The sequence below is a fragment of the Microcebus murinus genome, chromosome 10, assembly GCF_040939455.1.
Source record: "Microcebus murinus isolate Inina chromosome 10, M.murinus_Inina_mat1.0, whole genome shotgun sequence".
Lineage (NCBI taxonomy): Eukaryota > Metazoa > Chordata > Mammalia > Primates > Cheirogaleidae > Microcebus > Microcebus murinus.
This window is the reverse complement of record NC_134113.1, coordinates 6,839,387-6,861,574: the sequence shown is the minus strand read 5'-3', so window position 1 is coordinate 6,861,574 and position 22,188 is coordinate 6,839,387. Positions and strand designations below refer to the sequence as shown.

The window sequence follows — 22,188 nt, the reverse complement described above, 5'->3', positions numbered from 1 at the left end:
CCAGCAGGGCCTGAAATGTGGCTCTCCAGGCAGAGTGCTGCCTTCTGCCCCCCATGTCCGGACGTCCGCCTCTGGGCAGCCCAGTCTGGCCCCTCCCCCATAAGGCAGGACCACAGAGTCCTTGTCACCAGTGTGGACACAGCTGAGTCAGTCAGGGCGTTGGGGTAAAGGTGGAGATTGGCTGACATCTTCTGAACCTCAACAAATCCATCTGTCAAATGTGGCTTGAAGGTCAGATCAGCATGGATTAAACGGGTTGGGCTGTCCCCAAGAGGCTGTGAGGCCCCATGACAGCCAGCCGTGTTCAGGGGGCCAAGGTGGGCAAAGCACGTTGGTTTATTGGACATCAGGGACCCTGGGTGGAGAGAAGGTTGGGGCTTGGTTTGGGCCTCTAGCGGGGCACAGCACAAAGCTGGTATGGGCAGGGGGTAACCAGGAAGTGACAGACACCGTGGTCGCTGGGCCGGGGGTGCCCTGGAGGCACTGAGAAGCTGAAGCGCTGCAGGAGGCAGGTGAAGAAGAGGAAGAGCTCCATGCGGGCCAGGGGCTCCCCGAGGCACGCGCGGCGGCCTGTGTGTGGGCAAGGGGGGATCAGTGAGCCTGGGTCCTGGGCTTCACCCCCCCATGACTCCAAGGAAGGGGGCAGGGGGTGGGGCAGCGCACAGGCACCTGCTGAGAAGGGCATAAAGGCCTCAGGCTTCATGAAGCGGCCCTGAGAGTCCAGGAAGTGTTCGGGGTGGAAGCGGAAGGGCTTCTCCCAGATCACCTCGTCCTTCAGCACCGATGACAGGTTGGTGAAGAGTGTTGTCCCCTGGGAAAGAGATGCCTAGCCTGAGTGGTAACTGGGAGTGTAGTATATTGCAACCCCTGCCACCAAAGGAATGGGGCACACACCTTGCCTAGCACTCACCTGAACACTTTTTTTTCCCCAGCATATTTTTGGTGTACAAATGTTAAGGTTACTTATATTTCCCTTGCCCCCTCCCCCCTCGAGTCAGAGCTTCAAGCGTGTCCATCCCCCAGTTGGTGCACATCACACACATTATGTATGTATATACCCACCACTCTCCCCCTACCTGCCAGACACCCGATAGATGTTATTCCTATATGTCCACTTATGTGTTGATCAGTTAATACCAATTGTTTGTGAGTACATGTGGTGCTTATTTTTCTATTCTGGGGATACTTCACTTAATAGAATGGGTTCCGTCTCTATCCAGGAATATACAAGAGGTGCTATATCACCGTTGTTTCGTATAGCTGAATAGTACTCCATGGTATACATATACCACATTTAATTAATCCACTCATGTATTGATGGGCACTTTGGTTGTTTCCACATCTTTGCAATTGTGAACTGTGCTGCTATAAACATTCGAGTGCAGGTGTCTTTTTCACAGAGTGACTTTTGTTCTTTTGGGTAGATGCCCAGTAATAGGATTGCTGGATCAAATGGTAGATCTACTTGTATCTCTTTAAGATATATCCATATTGCTTTCCACAGAGGCTGAACTAGTTTGCAGTCCCACTGAACACTTTCAAGGAACCCTGGGCCTTAGGAGCTTCTCCTAACTCTTTGACCCAGAGGCAGGGCTGAGTCATGCATCCCATGGGTGCCCTCCCCACCACCTACCCCTGCAGAGACAGATTCTCTAGGACAGGTTCTGGATTGTCTTCCTCACTGGACTGGGGGTCCAAGCAGTCAGGCCCGCCCTGTCCCTGCTCTGTACCCCACACCCAGGCTGGGCAGGCTGTGCCCGTGGTAGCTAGGACAGGTGACCTGTGTTCCCAGCCTGGCCCAAGCCGCAGTCCTACCTTGGGGATGAGGAAGCCCTTCACTTCGATGTCACGGGACGTCATGTGGGGCACACCCAGGGGGACAATGTCCGCGAAGCGCTGCACCTCGTGAATCACAGCAGTCGTGTAGGGCATGTGGGCCTGGTCACCCATTTCTGGTCTCCGCACCTGCCCTATCACTTCGTCAATCTCCTGTTGGACACGGCCTGGATAGACAAGTGTCCCACAAGGGTCAAAACTCGGCATCTGGACCCTGACCCTCTCCTGAGTCCTGTGCGGGGGGCTGGGCCACCTGAGGAGAAGGTCACTCTTACAGAGCGTGGCTCAGGCTGTGCTTGGGCCTGGGGTGTCAGAATGAAGCTCAGGGGCCCCTGCCTGTACCTCTCCTCCCTCGGCCGCCCCACCAGACCGCAGCCGGGCTCACGCTGCACATCCGGGTGCAGGATCATGAGCAGCAGGGCCCAGACCAGCGTGGTCGAGGAGGTCACCATGCCAGCGGAGAACAGGTCAGCCACCACCAGGCGCAGGTTATCATCGTTGAAGCTGCTCTCGGGGGTCCCCTTGGCCTGACCAGGTATAGAGGGTTGGCTCAGTGGGCAGAGGAGGAAGGCCCCAATGACCCCCCACACTGCACCTGTCAGCCCTGCTCATAATGTGGTACACCAGCTCCATCCTGCCTGGCCTCGCCTCACTCCTCATGGATCCCACAAGCTGTAGATCCTGTCCTTGTCCCTGTCAGTGGCCCTCACCTTCTCCACCTCAGCCAGGAAGGCGTCAGTCAGGTCTCGGGGTGGCTGGGCCGGGTCCTGGGTCATCCTGTGCTCGGTCACCAGCTCATCCAGGAGAGTCATGAAAGCCTTTTGTGCAGGGAAAGCTTTGCCTGGCAGTCCTGGGATGCTCAGGAGCATTGGGACAGCATTCAGCACCTGTTACAGTCACAAAAAGGGGCCTCGGTCCATCCTGTGCTCAGTATTCACTTGCACCAGTATCGAGTTCCAGAGCTGATGCACCACCTGCCCGTCCCCACCACTGACCTGGTCCCTCCCCACATGGGAATCTCCACACTGTCTCCTGGCCCTGGGCTGACACAAGGACAACCCTAAGATGTAAATTTCATGGGCTTATTGGCTCCCAATGTGCCCAGGAGGGCCGGGCTCTTTGACCCTCTCTGTGGTTCTACTGACCATGGGTGCACCTCTTCCATTAGTCTTGTCTGAGATTTCCCGACTCCTCGGTGCCCTGCGTCTTGCAGTGGGGTCTCCAGGAATGGCCTTTCCTATCACCCATGTTTGGAGGCCCAGCTGTAGGTGGAGGCACCTGCCTGGAGCTCACCCTGCACAGACTCCCGCAGCCCTTCCCTGCCGCACCTCTCGTAGGAAGCCGGAATCCTCCTTCAGTCCCTCTTCCACCAATTCCATTAGCCTGAGGAAGCGCTGGTCGTCGTACTCGAAGCGGCGCCCGTAGGTGAGGGACGCGATCACGTTGCCCACCGCTTTGTTCAGCAGCGCGTTGGGGCTAAAGGGCTGTGCTGGGGCGGCATGCGGGTCAGGGAGGCTGCTCTTCTCCGGCCGGCCCCACCTCCCGGGTCGACCCTGCCCCTGCCCCGGTCTCTTACCAGCGTGTTCGGCGAAGGCGGCACAGAGGCAGGCGGCCTCCTCGATCACCCACAGCTCCAGCGACTTCTTGCCCAGACCGAAGAAGCGCAGAGTGGACAAGGAGAAGCGCCGCTGCTCGCGCCACGCGGGCCCGTAACGCGCCAAGATGACCCCTGGGGGCGGGGCAGGGGAGGGTGGGCGTGGCCCGAATACTCTGCCCCGCCCACTGTCCCATTTCCTCTCCGAGGGGCTGTGGCCCCGCCCACTCTGACCCTGCCTCCCGGGGTCTCGCTCTTGCTTCTCCACTTTGGTCGCCTGCTCTCTGTCCCCTGGTCGGGGAGGCCTGGGCCCCAGCTGTGCCCTGCACGCCCTGACCACGGTTTCACCCGGGGAGGCCGCACCTGCCCCGCCCGCCCACACCGAGTGCGACGCCCCCGCGTGGCCCCCGTGAGTCCCCACTCCGGTCCGCCCTGCCTCAGGGTCTCCTAGGCGCCTCGTGGGGCTCCGCCCCCTCTGGGTAAGTCCCGCCCCTCTGCGCCCACAGGGCCCGCACCCACGCGCAGGCTGTTCCCTCACCCTCCGCCCCCAAACCCACCCGCTGGCCTTTCTCTGCGTCCCTGGTCCACGGTCAGGAGCCGCCCAGGGCGATCTCTGGGACCTGCTCACTGGATTCGTTCCTGCCGCGACAGTCCCCACGGTCACTTGCCTTCCGCGTGTGGCCTGTAGCCTAGGTGCTCGTAAAAGGGCGAAGGCGGCCGGTCGGCAGTGTCCTCGTTGTGCTTCACCAGCGCCTCGCGCACGGCCTCCAGCCCGTTGAGCACGACCGCCGGCGTCCAGGCCAGCTGCAGGCTGTACACGTCCCCGAAGCGGCGCCGCAGCTGTAGGACGAGGGTGGGGCGTCCATGAAGCCAGGGTCCCTGGCTGCTGGTTCGGGGCTCACCATAACGCCTTGTGAGAACCTGGGGCCTGTGGTAGCCCACCATTTCAAGAACAAAATGTGCACTCCAGATCCGGGGGTCACATTCTCTACATTTGAGGAGCTCAGTTTGCATCCAACAACCCAGCTATGTCTGACCCGAAAGAATGACCGAAATTGACAGTAGGCCCATTATCATCCCATTTTACAGATCAGGAAACTGAGGGTTAAGGAGGTGAGCTTGAGGCCCATGGACCAACAGCAACAAAACATTTCAACTGGGTCCCTGCACCTCTCTCCACCCCAGTTTTTTTTTTTTTTTTTTTTTTTTTTTGAGACAGAGTCTCGCTTTGTTGTCCAGGCTAGAGTGAGTGCCGTGGCGTCAGCCTAGCTCACAGCAACCTCAAACTCCTGGGCTCCAGTGATCCTTCTGCCTCAGCCTCCCGAGTAGCTGGGACTACAGGCATGCGCCACTATGCCCGGCTAATTTTTTTTTTTTTATATATATATCAGTTGGCCAATTAATTTCTTTCTATTTATAGTAGAGACGGGGTCTCGCTCTTGCTCAGGCTGGTTTTGAACTCCTGACCTTGAGCAATCCGCCCGCCTCGGCCTCCCAAGAGCTAGGATTACAGGCGTGAGCCACAGCGCCCGGCCATCCACCCCAGTTTTCTTATTTAAATGGTGCCTAGGACACTGACCTCCCTCCCATTCCCCAGAACTTTCCTTCTGTTTCATCAGAAGGGACTTGGGGCTTCCCTTTTCTGTGCTGTCCAACGGGCTTGCAAACCTACTGCCCAGTCCCGCCTAAATTCTAGGCCTTTGCCCTCCCAGACCTTTTCCTTTGGAAAATCCAGACTGTCCCTCAGGGCCTGCACAAATGCCCTCCCCAGGGAGACCCTCACACCTGCTTCCTCTCTGGGCCCAGCTCCTTATGCAGACTGTGTCTTACCCACCACCCACATCTCCTGCTGGGGGGGGGGGGTGCCAAGGCCCCTGCACCCTTCCACCACCACCTCCCTCACCTGGCTAAAGCAGTAGGGTACGTCCTGGAAGTCCACCTGCAGCAGGTTGCCCAGCCCCGGCAGTGACATGGGGCCTGGCGGGTAGCGTGCAGCCCAGCGTGGGCGCCGGTGCATGAAGTCCACCAGGAGCAGGAAGATGGCCACGGCCAAACCCAGGGGTGCCAGCAGGTCCCCTGTCATCAATCCCATGGCTGCCTGTCCACTGGACTCCACTAACTCCTGTCACTCCAGCAGTCCAAGCACCTAGGTCTAGGCACACCAAGTGCCCGAACACTGTGTTGTTTCTGTATAAAAGACCCTTGTCCTGGCCTTTGCCCTGTGCAGTTAGCCAACTCATTCCATGTACTGTGCTGCCAGAGGGTTCAGGGCCAGGGCAGGGCCAGGGCCAGGGACTGGTTAGGAGGTCCTGACTGCCCCTGCTGCTTATCCAGGGTAGGGGGGGTGATTGATGAGGCCTGGAGAGAGCGCTCCACTCAAGCTGGATGTGCCACTTGTGCTTGGTGGTGCACAGGGACTTGGAAGAAGAGGGCCTCTGCTCCAAGATACTCATGACAAAGAGTAGGAAGGTCAGATAGCTAACATGACAAGCCAGTAGTGCTTCAAGGGTCATGAGGACATTTGCTCAGGCTTGAAGAGGACTTTCTGGGAAGGGTTTTAGGAAAGCTTTGGCTAGCAGAGACTGAGGGACTGAAAGGCACTGCAGGGCAAGGCCCTGGCAATAGGACTAAGGCAACACTGGGACATCCTGTGCACTAGGGTGACAGGCAGTGGGAAGAAGGTGGCTGGAGCTTGGGGGTTTGCAAGCCTGGCTGACGACTCAATGTGAGAACAGGAGGCAGGAGAATGAGTTTTGAGGCCACTGGACTGTCCTGGAGAGCAAGACCCATCTATCCTCCAGGGTAGTCTCAGATCCAACTGTGGCCTCCCATCTGGCCTCAGCTGAATGGCAGCAGCTTTCTATTTGTGACTATCAAGAGTATCAAGGTGCAGGGTTGCAAGTTGGTGTGGGTGCTTTTCATATGGTGGCTCTTGATAAATTGCCTTTATTTCCCCTTGGGTTTTTTTTTGAGACAGGGTCTCAGTCTGGCTAAAGTGCAGTGGCATCATCATAGCTCACTGCAACCTCCAACTCCTGGGCTCAACATCCTCCTGCCTCAGCCTCACAAGTAGCTGGGACTATAGGCTTGCCCCACCATACCTGGCTCATTTTTTCTATTTTTGGTAGAGACAGAGTCATGCTCTTGCTCAGGATAGTCTCAAACTCCTGACCTTAAGTGATCCTGCCTTGGTTCCCAGAGTGCTAGGGTTATGGGCATGACATTGCACCTGGCCCCCCTCGCTTTTTGAGGTGTCAGGCCTACCCTGTAGCCATCCTAATGGAGGTGTGAAGGGTGCAGACAGGCCTGTATCATGGCAGTGCCCTCCTGATGCCAGAGGCCTGTAATTCAGCATGGGCAGTGAGGGGAACCTTCAATAATGATTCCTGTGGCACAGAGGAGACTGAGTCTCAGAGGTTATGTAATGAGGTCAAAGTGACAGAGCAGGATCAGAGTCCACGTCCAAAACACATGCTCTGAGCAACTGCTCTACACTCTTTCAACATCATATTCTACTTTTTTTTTTTTTTTTTTGAGACAGAGTCTCACTCTGTTGCCCAGGCTAGACTGCTGTGGCGTCGGCCTAGCTGACAGCAACCTCAAACTCCTGGGCTCAAGCAATCCTCTTGCCTCAGCCTCTCGAGTAGCTGGGACTACAGGCATGCACTACCATGCCCGGCTAATTTTTTCTATACATTTTTAGTCGGCCAATTAATTTCTTTCTGTTTTTGGTAGAGACAGGATCTTGCTCAGGCTGGTTTTGAACTCCTGACCTTGAGTGATCCACCCGCCTCGGCCTCCCAAAGTGCTAGGATTACAGGCGTGAGCCACCTCGCCCAGCCAACATTATATTCTATTAATGACCAGTATAGAAGTTCCTGGGATTTATTATTTTATAAAAACACACCCAGCCTGTCCGTCCCAAATAGTGGGACTGCCCATGTCACAGTGTAAAATGCACTGTGCACTGGCCTTGCAACACTGGCACATGAGATACCATTTAGAAATATGTAGGAAGCTCTAGGCCCTTGGTCTTCAAGAGAGCCTGGGGTTAACAGTAGTACACAGACCAAAACATGTTAGTGAGAATTCTAGAAACCAGTTAGGCAGGTGTAGCGCCCAGCTGGTCCAGAGCCAGGAGGGGACTGCACTCGAAGGGTAGGCAAGTTTGAGCATTTTGCTCATTGTTACTGCCCTCCCTGCCCCCTCATAGCGGTGCCATCTGGAGGAAACCTCCGGAATCCCTGCTCTGCCTAAGGGACAGGTTGTGGGCAGTGACCCAGAGTGCTGAGGGAGTCTGGGTGCCTGGTTGGTGGCCTTCCAGCAGCAGGGCATCTGAAGTTCCACAGGCAGGGAGCAAGGGAGTCATTGTTTCCGGGTATCCTGGTGGGTGAGGGTTCCAGGGGCTCTAATGATGATCAGGACCCTTAAGTAAAATGGTGCAGTATTTGTATATAACCTCCTGTATGCTTCAGATCATTTCTAGCTTACTTACAGTACCTAATAAAATGTAAACCGTTGATACTGAATGGTTTTTTATTTATTTTTGAGACATAAGAGTCTTACTCTGTTGCCCAGGCATCAGTCTAGCTCACAGCAACCTCAAACTCCTGGGCTCAAGCAATCCTCCTGCCTCAGCCTCGTTAAGTAGCTGGGACTACAGGTGCAAACCATCATGCCTGGCTAATTTTTTCTATTTTTACTAGATGGGGGTCCCACTATTGCGCAAGCTGGTCTTGAACTCCTGATCTGAAGCCATCCTCCTCCCTTAGCCTCCCAGAGTGCTAGGATTAGAGGTGGGAGCCACTGTGCTGGGCCTATTTATATTATTTTTTACTGCTGTATTTTTTCCCCCAAATATTTTCAATCCATGGTTGAACACACAGATGTGGAACCTGTGGATACGGAGGGCTGGCTGTTCTATAGAAACAAATGGAAAACTCAAGGAGCAGGGACAGCCTGCAGGGAAGTAGTTTTTTGCAAAATGAAAAAGTTCCAGAGACCAGTTGCACAATGTGAATATACTTACCACCACTGACCCGTTAAGACTGTAAATTTCATGGTTGTTTTTTTTTTTGAGACAGAGTCTCGCTTTGTTGTCCAGGCTAGAGTGAGTGCTATGGCATCAGCCTAGCTCACAGCAACCTCAAACTCCTGGGCTCAAGCGATCCTCCTGCCTCAGCCTCCTGAGTAGCTGGGACTACAGGCATGTGCCACCATGCCCGGCTAATTTTATTCATATATATATATATAAAATCAGTTGGCCAATTAATTTCTATTTATAGTAGAGACGGGGTCTCAGTCTTGCTCAGGCTGGTTTTGAACTCCTGACCTCGAGCAATCCGCCCGCCTTGGCCTCCCAGAGAGCTAGGATTACAGGCGTGAGCCACCGCGCCCGGCCTCATGGTTGTTTTTTTTTTTACAATTAAAATTTTTAAAAACTATTTTTAAAAAATTGCACCCAAGAAAGGTAGCTCATGCCTGTAATCCCAGAACTTTGGGAGGCTGAGGCTGAAGCATCGCTTGAGGCTGGAAGTTTAAGACCAGCCTGGGCAACATAGCAAGACCCTGTACCTACAAAATAATAATCAGCAGGATGTGGTGGTGCTTGCCTGCGGTCCTAGCTATTCAGAGGCTGAGGCTGGAGGATCACTTGAGGCCAGGAGTTGGAGGTTGCAGTTAGCTATGACGATGCTACTAAATTCCAGCCCAGGCAACAGAGTGAGACCTTGTCTCAAAAAAGGGGTGGGGGGCACCTATTACAATGGCCAAACTGACACCACCAAATGCTGATGAGAATGTGGAACAACAGGAGCTCATTCCCTACTGGTGGGAATGCAATATTGTACAGATACTTTGGAAGATAGTTGGGCAGTTTCTTACAAAACTAGATATACTCTTACCTTTCGATTCAGCCATTACCCTTCTTGGTATGTACTTACCCAGGAGTTGAGACCTTATGTCCACACAAAAACCTGCACATGGATGTTTATAGCAGCTTTATTTGAAATTGTCAAAACTTGAAAGCAACCAAGATGTCCTTCGGCAGGTGAATGGATAAACTGTTACATCCAGACAATGGAATATTCAGCACTAGAAAAAAATGAGCTATCAAATCATGAAAAGAACCTTAAATGCATATTACTAAGTGAAAGAAGCCAATCTGAAAAGGCTACATACTCCAAGATCTCAACTATGTGACAATCTGGAAAAGGCAAAACTATGGAGACAGTAAAAAGATCAGTGTGCCAGGGGCTGGGGAAGGGAGGGATGAACAGGTGGGACACAGAATTTTTAGGGCAGCAAAACTATTCTGGATGATACCATAACAGTGAATACGTGTCATTTTATACATTTGTCAAAAGCCATAAAATGTATAATACCAAGATGAACTCCCAATGTAAATTATGGACTCTGAGTGATAACAATGTGTTAATCACTTCTAACAAATAACAGTGGTGGAAGGGAAAATATGGGAACTCTGTACCTTTTGCTCAATACTGCTGTGAACCTAAAACTGCTCGAAAAAAAGTGTTATGGCTGGGAATGGTGGCTCATGCCTGTAATCCCAGCACTTCGGGAGGTTGAGGTGGAAGGATCATTTGAGCTCAGGAGTTTGAGACCAGCGTGAGCAACATAGTGAGATCCTGTCTCTACAAAAAAATTTAAAAATTAGCTGGGCGTGGTGTTGCACACCTGTAGTCCCAGATACTCAGGAAGCTGAGGGAGGAGGATCGCCTGAACCCAGGAGTTTGAGGTTATGGTGAGATATGATAGCGCCACTGCACTCTAGCCCGGGCAACACACAAAAAACCAAAAGACAACACTATTAAAAAATCAAACACACACTGAACTCAAAAGCTGCGATTGCAGCAAGGCACACGAGCAGCTGAGGCTTACTGCAGAAGGCAGGAAGCTGGAGCAGGGGGTGTACAACATGCCACTCCCCAGTTAAAGGTCATTTCTGAAGCCAGTTTAAGGAAAGACCTAGAACAAACACAAATGCCCCTGACTCAAGGATCATTAGCAAATCAAAAGGGGACAAAAGAATAAAAGACAAATGATGAAGCAATATTTGCTGTCAGGAAAATATCATATTTTCCTCAAGATACATATTTTTTAAGTTTCGTGGTTTACCTCTTGACACTTGAAATCAATTTCATTTTAACTGTGTTGATGCCAAGCAAAGACCAGAACGGGAAGCCAACCAGCTCAGAAGCCCTTATTTCTATGCAGGTCTGTTCAGCTGCCTGAGCGTGGTGCCATGGCCAACACAGTGCACCCACCCACACCTCCATCCTGGCAAAGCGAAATGAAAAATGGACCACACTACTTGATGCAGCCATTAAAATGAAATTAATCTGCCATTTCTGCAGCCCCAAATTGATGAGCACATGAGAACTCATTTATAATTGCTTATTTCTACTTCACAACATTTCTTTCAGTATTACTGCCCTCTAAAAAAGCCCATTAACATTGCATTATTTTTTAATAACCTTTAAAATTTATGTTGATTGGAAATATGTCCTCATACCAACATAAGTAAATCTGACTGTCCCCCTAAACTGCCTAAGATCCCTCCACCCCATGAGTGGCAGGGGGGAGTCCTGGGTTTTGTTTGGGTCAAGGCTCTGCTGCACAAGCCGCCTGGCCTTTGAGAGGCTGGGAAGGGATAGACCAGGTTTCTGGGCAGCCTCCTCTGCAGCACCAAAGACACCTTTTGAAAGTCAGACTGAGAGAAAGAAGAGACACATTCAGTTTATATTACACAAAAAAGGAAACAAGGTTAAAATGAAGTTTATTATTTTTTTGATTTTTTGTTTTTGTTTTTTTAAATAAAACTGTTTGTGAAACAGCTATTTTATCCCCATGGCAGAGTGACCCCTGAAAGATGCACTAACCCCTTCTTAAGGCCTTAAGATTTTTTTTGTACTTTTTTCTTCTTTTTCTAAAACTCAGATATTTAAAAATTATACAATTTACAAAACAAAACACAACAAAACAAAATAAAGAATCATGTAGCATGGGGCTGCCTATGTGACAGGCCCCCTTTTCCTTTATAAAAATAAAAGCAAAAAGGAAAGAGTTAAGTGGGTGTTCCTGGTCAGCTTAACCCACACTGATCACACTGACAGTCCCTCCCTGTCACTGCCCACAGCTCATACTGCCTATGCTGGCAGCAGAGGCCTGGGCCACCTCCTATCCCTGTGGGTCCCCATGGTCAGGGCACAGCTGCCTGGAATGTGCTGAGGACAGAAGGCCCCACATGCGGGTCATTCCTTGATTTTGCCTGCTGCTGCAGGGCCACTATGTACACTTGGTGGGACCCTTGGGGTCCTTCCCAGCCATAGTGACCCAGGACATAGCTATGACACCTTAGGCACCTACCAATTTCACCCTCCAAAAAGATAAAAATTAAAAAAAATAATAAATAGTGTTTCTGGAAATGAAAAGAATTTATTTTTTGTGTTTAGACATCATTCCCCCACTCTTGAAAACATGAACTGTCCCCACTTCCCTCCCCCTAAAACCTTCCCATTTTTAGACAAATTAATGACAAAAGGATGGTTCAGGTGTGGTTTGTCTGCTCTTTCAATCCCGGGTCTAGTGTTCTCTGAATTGGTGTGTGACAGACTAAAGATCAAAGCCACACACACCCTGTCCTTTATGAGATGAGGGTTTGTTCACTTCAATTTCACATTTAATTTTCACTGTCATTGGAAATTTGGAGTTCCTTAACTAGATAATTTTAAAATAGAATCAAAAGGGATAGCGCACCTTTCATTTAAACAAAGTCTTTCCAGACTAAAAATAGATTTATATATATATATTTTTATCCCTCCCTTTTAATTCCCCCCACCCGTCCCCCTCCACCCACCCCTCCCCCCTCCCCCCACATTGTCACTATGGAGATTGTGTCCATGGAAACAGCCATTCCAACTTCTTGGTCTTTCTTTCCTGTGGTGTCACTGGTTTGAATGTGATGTGAGAGCTTAGGAAGGAAGTGCTGGCATGGGTGGGCACGCAGGGCGGGGCAGGGTGGGGCTGCAGGTAGGAGCGTTTCCAACATGAGTGTCCACACCACCTTCTTTCTCATCTCCACAGTCTCACCTGGAAGACAAGGAACAGACACTGAGGGCCAGGAACCTCCACATAGTCTGCTGCCAACAGCTCATTCTGTGGTGCTCCTTGGATAGGGCTTTCGGCAGGGAACTGGAGCTCAGACCCCTCTGTAGATGTGCTATTGATGAGGGACACATCCAAGACCAATGTTGTTGCCACCATGTGGCTTTGCACCTAGAACGTGGTTAAAGGCAGCAATGACCTTACTTAGGATGCTGGGGCTGAACTCTGAGGGCTCCTCAGGGCATGGTTGCCTTCCCAGTACACAGAAGGAATCGAGACCAGGAGAGGATTCCCTGACTTCAAGTGGGGTAGCTCATGTAGCTTCACCAGAGCACAGTGAGCAGTGCTTGGGACCCCTGCAGTTGTGGTTCAGCACTTGGTGGCAGGGCGTGGTCCTTAGAGGTGGTTGAGAGCATCCAGCCAATGTGTGGAAGGACCTTCTCAAACTCCAGCTTCTTAGGGCAATTGCACATCTGCCTCCAGTTGATACAGCCAGTTTTTTTACACTTAGCAAAGAACACTCTTTCCATGGCTTGGGACAGGGGAAGACAGGCCTCTGCTCAGTTCCGAGTCTGGCACAGAGCTGGAGGATGTTAATCCTCCTGGCTCCTAAGGAGCCGGAGGGCCCCCCATCCTGGCTGCCTGGCTTCTCTTCTCTTCCAGCCTAGGTCAGGAAGGTGACTCCAACAACCCATGTAAGGGTTACCCATGTGCAAAGGTTTCAGACACAATAGTTTCCAAGGAATTCAGTCCAGAAAAATTATACCAGGAGTCAGGAGCGGCAGCAGCCTGGCCCCTCACGTGCTTCTGCCAATCACACAGCTTGTGAGACTGTCACTGGGGCTCACCTTGCTGCTTCCTCAAAGCCCTCTTTAGTGCCCTCTACCAATAAATAAACCCCAGGAAGCCAGGCACCACCAATCCCTGTCTGCTTCCATAAAGCTCACATGCAGACCAGTTAAGGTGGCTGGGCCTGCGGGAGTGAGGAACGTGCTATTATCAAGCACACGTGCACACACACCCTCGCCCGGGAGGTTCCTGACTGCTTGGCAGAGAACACCAATGAGCAGGAAGACACTCCACAGAAACAGCACACTGTCACCACACGCATGTAAAGACAGACCCCATGGCTGAGCCATCCTGACATATTCCCAGTATATCCATGGCCACGTTGTGGCCTCCCTGGTTCTGAAGGTGGCTGTGGGCCCCAGATGTCACCCATCCCTCACAATCCATGTGTCCTCCTCCTTGGTGGCACAGGGATTCTCCACTGCTCACTCTGGTTTTCCTGAGGCTAAGGCTGCCAGGAAAGCGAAGAGAAACAGTATTAAAATCAGTCCTTGTGTCGTCTCTGATGCCACCCCCAGGAACCAAGGGCCCTTTGTAAATGTGATGACCTGGGCTGAGCTAATGGGCACCTCAACAATCAACCAGAACGACATCATCTTGTGGGGGATGTGGGATGTCTGTGTGAAGCAAGGCCAGATGCCCACGTGCGCCCTGCCAGGCTCTGTTCATGGAGGGAAGGACAGAACAGTGTTTGCTTTTTCTGCCAGCAAGTGGAAGTCTTGGGCCTGCACCCCAATCTCGCTAATTACTCGGAACAGCAGGCCCGTACCAGCTCCCCATGTCAGAATGAAGCATGCTTTGGCACTTAGGGTCAGGCCTGGCCAGGTCTGTGCTGCTGACCATGCACCCCTCCTGGGGGCGCCACGTAGCCCAGGCAGTGCCAAGTTCTTCAGCACCCCAGCCTGGGGCTCTGCCTTCCAGCCTTCCCAACATGGGCTTTCCCCAGGGTCTGATGACTCAATGACTAAACTGGCCCGAACACATCCTGAATGTGATGGGACCCCAGCTTTCCAAGAGTGACCTTTTAAAAACTGTTCCTTCAGTAGGAAGAACAGGAAGGAAAATTCTCTCAGCTATTACTATGTGCCAAGCACTGTGTTAGAGGCTTTACAGGTGGTATTTCATAATAGCAATGAGACTGTGAACCCCGTGTCCAAGATGAAAAGCTAAAGCCTGGAGAGGTGACACATGCGGCCCGAAGCCACATGGCTGGTTAGAGGTGGGACTGGGGCTCATAAATGGCAAAGCTCTCCTGGCTGGGCTGCAGGGACTGTGCATGCCTGTATGGGATGTGGCTGAGAGGAGAGAGCTGTGCTCCAGGCAGGGAGCCCAGTAGCAGCCACAGTGGAGCACACTCCCTGCCATGCCTGTGCTGAAGGCGGGTAACTCCCTTTAAACAAAGGCATCCTCATGCTCAGCTGCCCATGTACAGGGTTTCACCCCCATGCTCCCTAGCTCACTCCCTGCTTTTGGCTATACCCCTCTATACCTGCAGTATGACCCTGGGACACAGTCCTTGTGTCTTTCCACATCAGACTCCAAGCTTGTCTTTCCCGTCTTTCCCAACTGCAGCAAGAATCCACCATCTCAACACCACCTGACCTGGCCAGGACTCGCCCGGAGCCCATTTCCTTGTCTCTAAAATAGACATGTAATTCCCACCCGGAGAGGGAGAGTGTGGAGGTGAATCTGATTCTGAATCTGTACTGACTTAGGGCATCTGCAATCAAGGCCCAAGAGGCCTTTCTTTCTTAGACGCTTGCGTCCATCCCTTAACACAGACTCACTCAGCACCACTTTGAGTTCTGCTCTGGGCCAGATCAGCACGGTGCAGAGACACATGTAGTCCCTGCCTTTGAGGGGCCTAAAGCCTGGTGGAGAGACAGGCAGTCATCCAGTGAACAAGCTGAACTTGCAGGGATGCCAAGAACTGGCTGCAGAGTGGGGAGAATGAGGCAATTTCAACAGTGATTAAGAAAGGGAAAGCTTCTCTGAGAAAGTGATACTCAAGCTGAGACCTGGAAGATGAAATGGAGCCTGTCACACGGAGATAGGCAGGCAAAATGCTTCTGGCACAGGGAGCTGAGTGTGCAAAAGCCAGAGAGAGGAAGCCCAGCCCTTGAGGAGCTGAAGGAGACCGGGAGCCTGGAGACCCTTGCCTGAGACTTCCACAGGCTTTTGGGCCAAGGTTAGGAGTCTGGACTTCATTCTAAATGCGGGGAGAACCTATGAGGTAGAGAGGAGACAGGATAGCAGGAAGGCTTGGTGGAGACTACGCTTGCTGCTGAGGCAGGGCTTTTGGCAGCAGCATGGTATGGAAGCAAGGCACTCTGCAGGAGCCTCACGTGCCTGGGCTGGGGCTGGTGGGGGAGGAAAGCAGATAGCTTCATTCTCCTCTGGATAGGTAATCCTGGGGCTTCCCCTGGCCCAGCCTGTGGGAAGAGGGACTCTAAAAGTGACACTTGTTCTTACATGGATTGACTACTTGATGTCCAGCTCCAGGGGCAGGGAGGCTATGCCTCCCTTTCCCTGTCTTGTTCAGCACAAGGTGAGTGGGCAGATGCCATCTCCAGGCACCCAGGACAGAGTGTCAGCCTGGATGAAGGTTACTGCTCCCTGTCCCTGGATCACAGGGCCTGGCAGGGGACGTTGAGGCCCCCTATTTACTATGTGATAAGAGGAGCTGGGTATAGGGTCCTGTTGTCAAAGCCCTGCCCACCAGCCACACAGAAGCCAGCAAGACAACAATAATCTCAGCACAAGCAAAGAGTGGCACCCACAGGTCTGCCACACTTGTCCTCGGCAATGGGCAGGAGACAGGAGGTCCAAGGACCTTTTCTCTCTGGCATTCCTGGCCTGGTGAGGGACAAGCACCAGGTACTTCCCACATGAGGTGCAGGGGCAGCATTTTTTAACCCTCAGCCTTGGGTATCTTCTGCTAGACAGGGCAGCTGCAGGGTCCAATTTGCAGCCTTGACCCCTCCAGCTCCTGCTAGTAGCAAGGCATAGCCAGGCATAGCAGACCTGCAGGCTGTGAGCCAGTGTGCCCAGTGTGTCTCTGTGCTGGCACGTTAGACACATTTTCTAACAGCATCCTTGCAAGGTTGGTATTGGTATTCTTCTTTTTAGAAAAGAAACTGAGGCACAGAGACATGAAGTGGCCCAACCTTGGTCTCATGGCCCTTTCCACAGCACTTTGCCTGAGAAGGTGGGGCACCAGGAAACAGACACACACGCATGTCACTATCTCCTCCCTGCCTTGTTGGAGCACCCAATAATGGTGACTCTCTGTCCCCAGCATGGACACCAAGACAAGCACTCCTTTAGGGCAGAGGTGTGTTTCTGTCCCCAGTCACTGGGGCTCTTGTCCTATGGTGCACCATGGGCCTGAAGGACAGTGACTATCCTCAATGCAACTCTCCTGAACTGAGAAACCAGAAAGGCCCCCACCTGGTGGGAACAACAAATGAAGAAAACAATTTCAGATGGACAAGATTAGACACAGCAAGTCCATCCTTTCTCACCAAGAGGCAAGTGGTCCAACGTCAACGGACTTGAGACTACCTCCATGATGGGTCCAGCTGCTTAATTACTCCATACTTCAACCTTAGGAGAAGCTGACACTGAGCTTACTGTTCTGCTCAAGAGCCGAGGGCCCCGACAGGTGGAAGGGCCCAAGAATAAGCAGAAGAACAAGACCATGAACAGAATCCCCAAGAGATTTGCCCACCAGGCCCAGGGTCCAAACTTTCCCTTTTTCTCAAACACAAGCTGGAATTCCAGGACAAAACTCAGAAGCACTAAATCACAATGGTTCTTTCCACGCCAAGTCTTTCAGTCCATGTTCCGGGAACACTTGTAGGTCCCTACCGAACTTTACTCCAATATCTGGGCCAGGCAGAGGCATTGCTGTGAGATAGCAGAGCCTGCGCAGACACAGCAACACGTGCAAGCCAGGGATGTGAAGAAGGAACAACAGCGACGGTACTTTGATGGTCCACAGGGCTCCATTTGCTCATTTGGTTCCTGTGACCCAAGAACACACAAGATGGCACCCAGCCACCTGTCCAGCTTTGTTCTGACCCCTCTGTTGCCAAACCTACTCCCTGGAAGAGGAAAAGAGCACAGCAGCACTGCAGGGCACTCCCTAGCACCCCAGCAAGGCAGCACTCGAAACCCAGACATGGTGGGGAACACAAGGCCATCACCAGAAGTCAGCACTGGGACCCACCTAAGAAACAAGTGTCTTCTCAGAGCAGGAAAACTACCACATTCTGAGATGAATTAGATTTTTTCCCCAAATTACTGTTGGGTATTCCAGAGAGACGAGGAAACCTCCCAGCTATAACTAGGAGGAGGGCACAGAACACAGAGGGCAGTCGGGTGTGGTGCTGCCTAAGGGACAGGTCTGGTACAGCCAGAGCTGTGTAGGTCAGACGCTGCAGGAGTCCCTTCCGCTGAGAGAAATGATCCCTCAAGGGACATCTCTGAGACAGCTAGTCTCCCTACCCCATCCTGTAGTGCCACAAGCTACATTTTCATTTTTCTTCTCTTCTCTTCATAACCTATTTCCCCTCATGCCTCAGAGACCCCTCAACAGGCAGGGCAGTCAGAGGAGCATGCACAGCAGTGGAGACCTCAGCTTCTAGAGACCCAAGTAATATAAGTTTTCATAGACACCTGCTGGACAGCCCCAACTATGACCCACACACTCACAAAAGCATAGCTCAATCTCTTGAGATTTTTTAAAGAGCAAAACTGAATCAGATACTAAAGTCTACTAAATCTTTGAGAGGATTTTCCTTTCCTTTGTACTTCTGTGAAAAGGAATCCTTCATAGTAGTATGAAAAAAAGTACTTCAAATATTAAAACCTGAAGAATTTTGTGTTTTTCGAAGGAAATCATACTATAAGCTTCACAGAAATACAGTGAATTAAAAAGAAGAGACCTCTGGCTAAAACCCTCTCTGAGACAGGGAAGAGCAGGGGCTGCTGGCAGAAGCACCCTCTCCTAGAGGGTCCATCCTAGGAGCTGGTGATGTCTGCCTTCAGAAGCACCACTCACAAGGACCCCCTCGCCAATTCTGTCCTGAACTCCTGTCAGCAGCGGGCAGTTTTGAAGGCCCCACAACTTTCCCATGAACATTCTGGGAGCTAAGTCACAAACGGGAAAACACTTTATCCACCTGGTGCTGGTAATCCATGTGACTAGACGTTGGTGGTGCAGCCTGGGGCAAGCAGGAGGGCAGAGGCACCAACACCCGCTGAGAGCGGGCAGGTGACGCTGGGAGCCGGGTGGCCCCGACTCACCTGTGCTTGCTGTCCTCTCCATTCCCACGAGCACACGCCCCCCTCACCCCCGCTCCGACTGCTCTGTGCTGAGGCTGCCTTTCGCGGTCTTGTTCTGCAAGGGGGGGAGAGGGCACGGAAGGGGAGGCTGCCACAGGCAAAGCCAAAAGGAGACAAGACAGGAGGGACAGAGGAGAGCATGGAATCAGGGAGGGCAGAGGGGACAGGAGCAGCACATGGAAAAGGAAAGAAAAGGCAGAGTCAGTACTGACCGACAAACCGGAGACATTCAGACAAGGCTCTCTCAGGCAAAATGTAGCCATTAAAACAGGGGAGCTTTAGAAGTAACAGTTAAATTCAGTGAAAATGAAGAGAACACCCTAACATCCTATGATCTACTTCTGAAAATAACTTTTTAAGAGAAGCGTTAAGTAAGTGTCTTTCAGGAGCGTTTTGAGAGCAGACCTCTCTCGACTTCTTTGTAGTCCTTTCTGGTCCTAGTTGGAGACCAAAGACTGAGCGGCCAGTGACCACCAGGTGTCAGTGTGACCTCAGCCAGAGAGTATGGCCACCACAGGAAACAACAGGTGGCAGCTGTCTCCATTCCAGTCTTTCTTGGGGGCCCTTTTCTGTATCCTCCCCTCCCCACACATGTGGTATCTCAAACAGGCTGTTCAGCCCTCATCTTCTGCCCTCTCCTAAAAGAGGCAACTATGAGATCACCTCTTAAAGAAACTGGGAAGCGGTGCCGAGGCAGCCCATCCCCCTGCGAACCAGCAGGTTACTCGTGCTGAATCACTATCTGGAAGAAAACGTGAGTTTCCCCAAAGCCCTGGAATCAACTCTATTTCTTTTAGTCTGGGAAAACGTCTTTGCTTATACATGAAGGCCTAGAACCAATCTTACCAAATGCCAACATTGCAACTGGGGTTCTATTAAACAAAAGTGGAAATTAGTTGTTTTACCGAGTTTGATCTTCTCATTTCCCTTAGAATACACAACCCCCACCCCAAACACTCATTTCTCCCAGCCCCCTCATATGACTCAGGGTGCTGACCCTTTGCCACAGGTTTCTTTTCAGTATCATGCCTTTCCACCCTCCCAGGGCTAGGAGCTGGCTGGCACCCAGGAGCTGGCTGGCACAAGTAGGGACAGGCATGGGTGAGGTCTTCCAATGCCTGGTTTTTAGGTCTTTTAGCCACCCTCGACCCCAGCTCTGTTGGGAACACAGGCTCTTGGGGCCCAACTCACCTTGTGCTTGGGGCACCTCACCGAGAAGTTTTCTTCATGTAGCAAACAATCTGCAAGATAGAATGAGACAGTCAGATGGAGACTTCTCAACCTGACACAGCTAGATGTGGGTGTGGCCATTCTGGCTGGAAATGACAAGGCCAGACAGGGAGGAAAGAGGTCCCCATATTGTCATTTCTAATAGGAAAACATTAGATACACCCCAAATAAACTATGATACCTTAACACAAGGGAATATTACCCACTTGTATAAATACACTAATTCTATTAAAATGTGTGTGTGTGTATATATATATACACACACAGGTAAAAGACTGAAATATAATTTACCAAAATATATATAATATTGATTCTCTTTGGGTAGTAAGATTACAAGTGATTTTAATTTAAAAAATTTTTCTGTATTTTCATAATGATATCATATTATTTTAAAAATCAGAGATAATCTCTAATAAATGCTATTTTTTTAATTTTTTTTGAGACAGAGTCTTGCTTTGTTGCCCAAGCTAGAGTGAGTGCTGTGGCGTCAGCCTAGCTCACAGCAACCTCAAACTCCTGGGCTCAAGCAAACTCCTGGGCTCAACTCCTACTGCCTCAGCCTCCCGAGTAGCTGGGACTACAGGCATGCACTACCATGCCTGGCCAATTTTTTCTATATATATTAGTTGGCCAATTAATTTCTTTCTATTTATAGTAGAGACAGGGTCTTGCTCTTGCTCAGGTTGGTTTCGAACTCCTGACCTCGAGCAATCTGCCCGCCTCGGCCTCCCAAAGTGCTAGGATTACAGGCGTGAGCCACCGTGCCCGGCCAAATGCTATTTTTTAAATCCTCAATTATAGGCTAACTCCATTCCCCAGGCTCAAGCCAAAGACTCATTGTAAAAACATTTTATAATCTGGAGACACTTCTTCTCCTCTGTCCAGGAGAACCCAGGCCTGAGAGCCCCACTGTCACCTTTGCCCTACAACAGAAGCCCCCCGATATAAATCACATAATCTGTACTAAATGCTTTGGAGGAAAGTACAATCCCATGAGGATGCTTTTACTCCTTGGAGGAAAAATGATTCATTCCAACTTTTAACATGGTGACAGCATCCTCGATGACAGCAAGGACGAATTTGCCTCCAGGTGAGTCGAGCTCTATGGTGCAAGGGTAGTGCATGGATTGGGGCAAGGAAATCTAATTAATGAGTTCACTCTGCACACCACAGCTCCTGGGGAATGAAAGCCAGGTCACTGGTGCAAGACGTGGTGGCAGAATGTTAATAAATATTGATCACACATCTCAGAGCTCCCAGGCACCATGGCAGGAGGCAGCCATGGTACTTATCCTTGTTAAATTTAAACTGAGACCCAGATTAGCAGCCTGTGTACCCACAGATTTCAAATGCAATGGTAATAAGCAAGGAAACAAGAACACACAAACAAAAACTCTTCAGGTCCCAGTGTCCTAAACAAACAAAAAAAGTCCTATTTGCCCAACCCTGGAATATTGCTACCTGTCTTTGGCTGGAGTCCCTGAGTATCTAAGAAAGTGAGCGGCAGCCTTCTCTGCTCCCAGGGCCCAAGAGCTCAGCAAGTCATCACTAACCTCCAACCCCTCCCCCAGCAGCAGCTAGTGGCAGTAAATGAAACACATTAATTTAAAATGTACAAGTGCACAGGTGACCAAGACTCCTGCTGCTCCAATCATAGAGTCTATGAGCAGCAGGACACACATGACTAGAACTCAAGGGAAGCATGTCTTCCTTCCCTAGCGCTGGCAGCACTGCTTTGGGCCAAAGAGAAACAACACAGCACGTGTATGGCTTGGCTATGCTTATGCTGCATGGTTTATACATATGAGAATGAGGACCATGTGAGTGGTAAAGGGTGCCACTGGAAAGGCATAGATGGCTCACAGTTTCCCTCATAGTCATGGAACAGCGACCAACTGTGACAGACCATTAGTAAAATACATCTAAAGGTAGGAAACGTATGCCCTCTGAGTTAAAAGCAGAAAAGATGTAAAACAATTTGAGTATCAACTTAAGGCAACTTGGAACTAGTGCCAGGTACTTCTGGAAATGGAAGTCTCCTAAAGGAATCTGCCAGAGACAGCATCCACCTTTGGCAAGGCCTCCTGTGCAAGAACACTGTGCAGACAAATGCTCTCGTCTGTTCTTGGATATATCCATAGACCATCAAGAACTGCACTTCATAATCCTGACAGGGGTCAGAACCACAGCAAGAGAGCTTAGAA

General features: G+C 51.1%; 2 protein-coding genes across 5 annotated transcripts in view; both read right to left on the bottom strand.

Annotated features, from left to right (window-relative positions):
• Positions 1 to 303: 303 nt before the first annotated feature.
• On the bottom strand, positions 304 to 5,622 carry CYP2D8 (cytochrome P450 family 2 subfamily D member 8). Its single transcript, XM_012741828.3, has 9 exons — positions 5,334 to 5,622; positions 4,099 to 4,270; positions 3,413 to 3,565; positions 3,165 to 3,325; positions 2,547 to 2,723; positions 2,222 to 2,363; positions 1,816 to 2,003; positions 670 to 811; positions 304 to 570 (listed from the first exon to the last, which is right to left on the bottom strand). Exons 1-9 carry the CDS (start codon positions 5,520 to 5,522, stop codon positions 392 to 394), a joined length of 1,503 nt encoding a protein of 500 aa, XP_012597282.3. The 5' UTR covers positions 5,523 to 5,622; the 3' UTR covers positions 304 to 391.
• A 5,588-nt stretch (positions 5,623 to 11,210) lies between these two features.
• Positions 11,211 to 22,188, bottom strand: part of TCF20 (transcription factor 20) — a 169,081-nt gene continuing 158,103 nt past the window's right edge. For 3 of the 4 annotated variants that reach the window (XM_012741805.3, XM_012741806.3, XM_012741804.2), the window contains exons 4-6: positions 19,946 to 19,995; positions 18,716 to 18,842; positions 12,320 to 12,541 (exon numbers count right to left, since the gene is read on the bottom strand). In XM_012741805.3, the coding sequence (XP_012597259.1) occupies positions 18,759 to 18,842; positions 19,946 to 19,995 (134 nt within the window). In that variant the 3' untranslated portion in view covers positions 12,320 to 12,541; positions 18,716 to 18,758. Of the gene's footprint in view, positions 12,542 to 18,715; positions 18,843 to 19,945; positions 19,996 to 22,188 lie in introns of all 4 variants that reach the window. The other variant, XM_076006946.1, reaches the window with a different exon arrangement.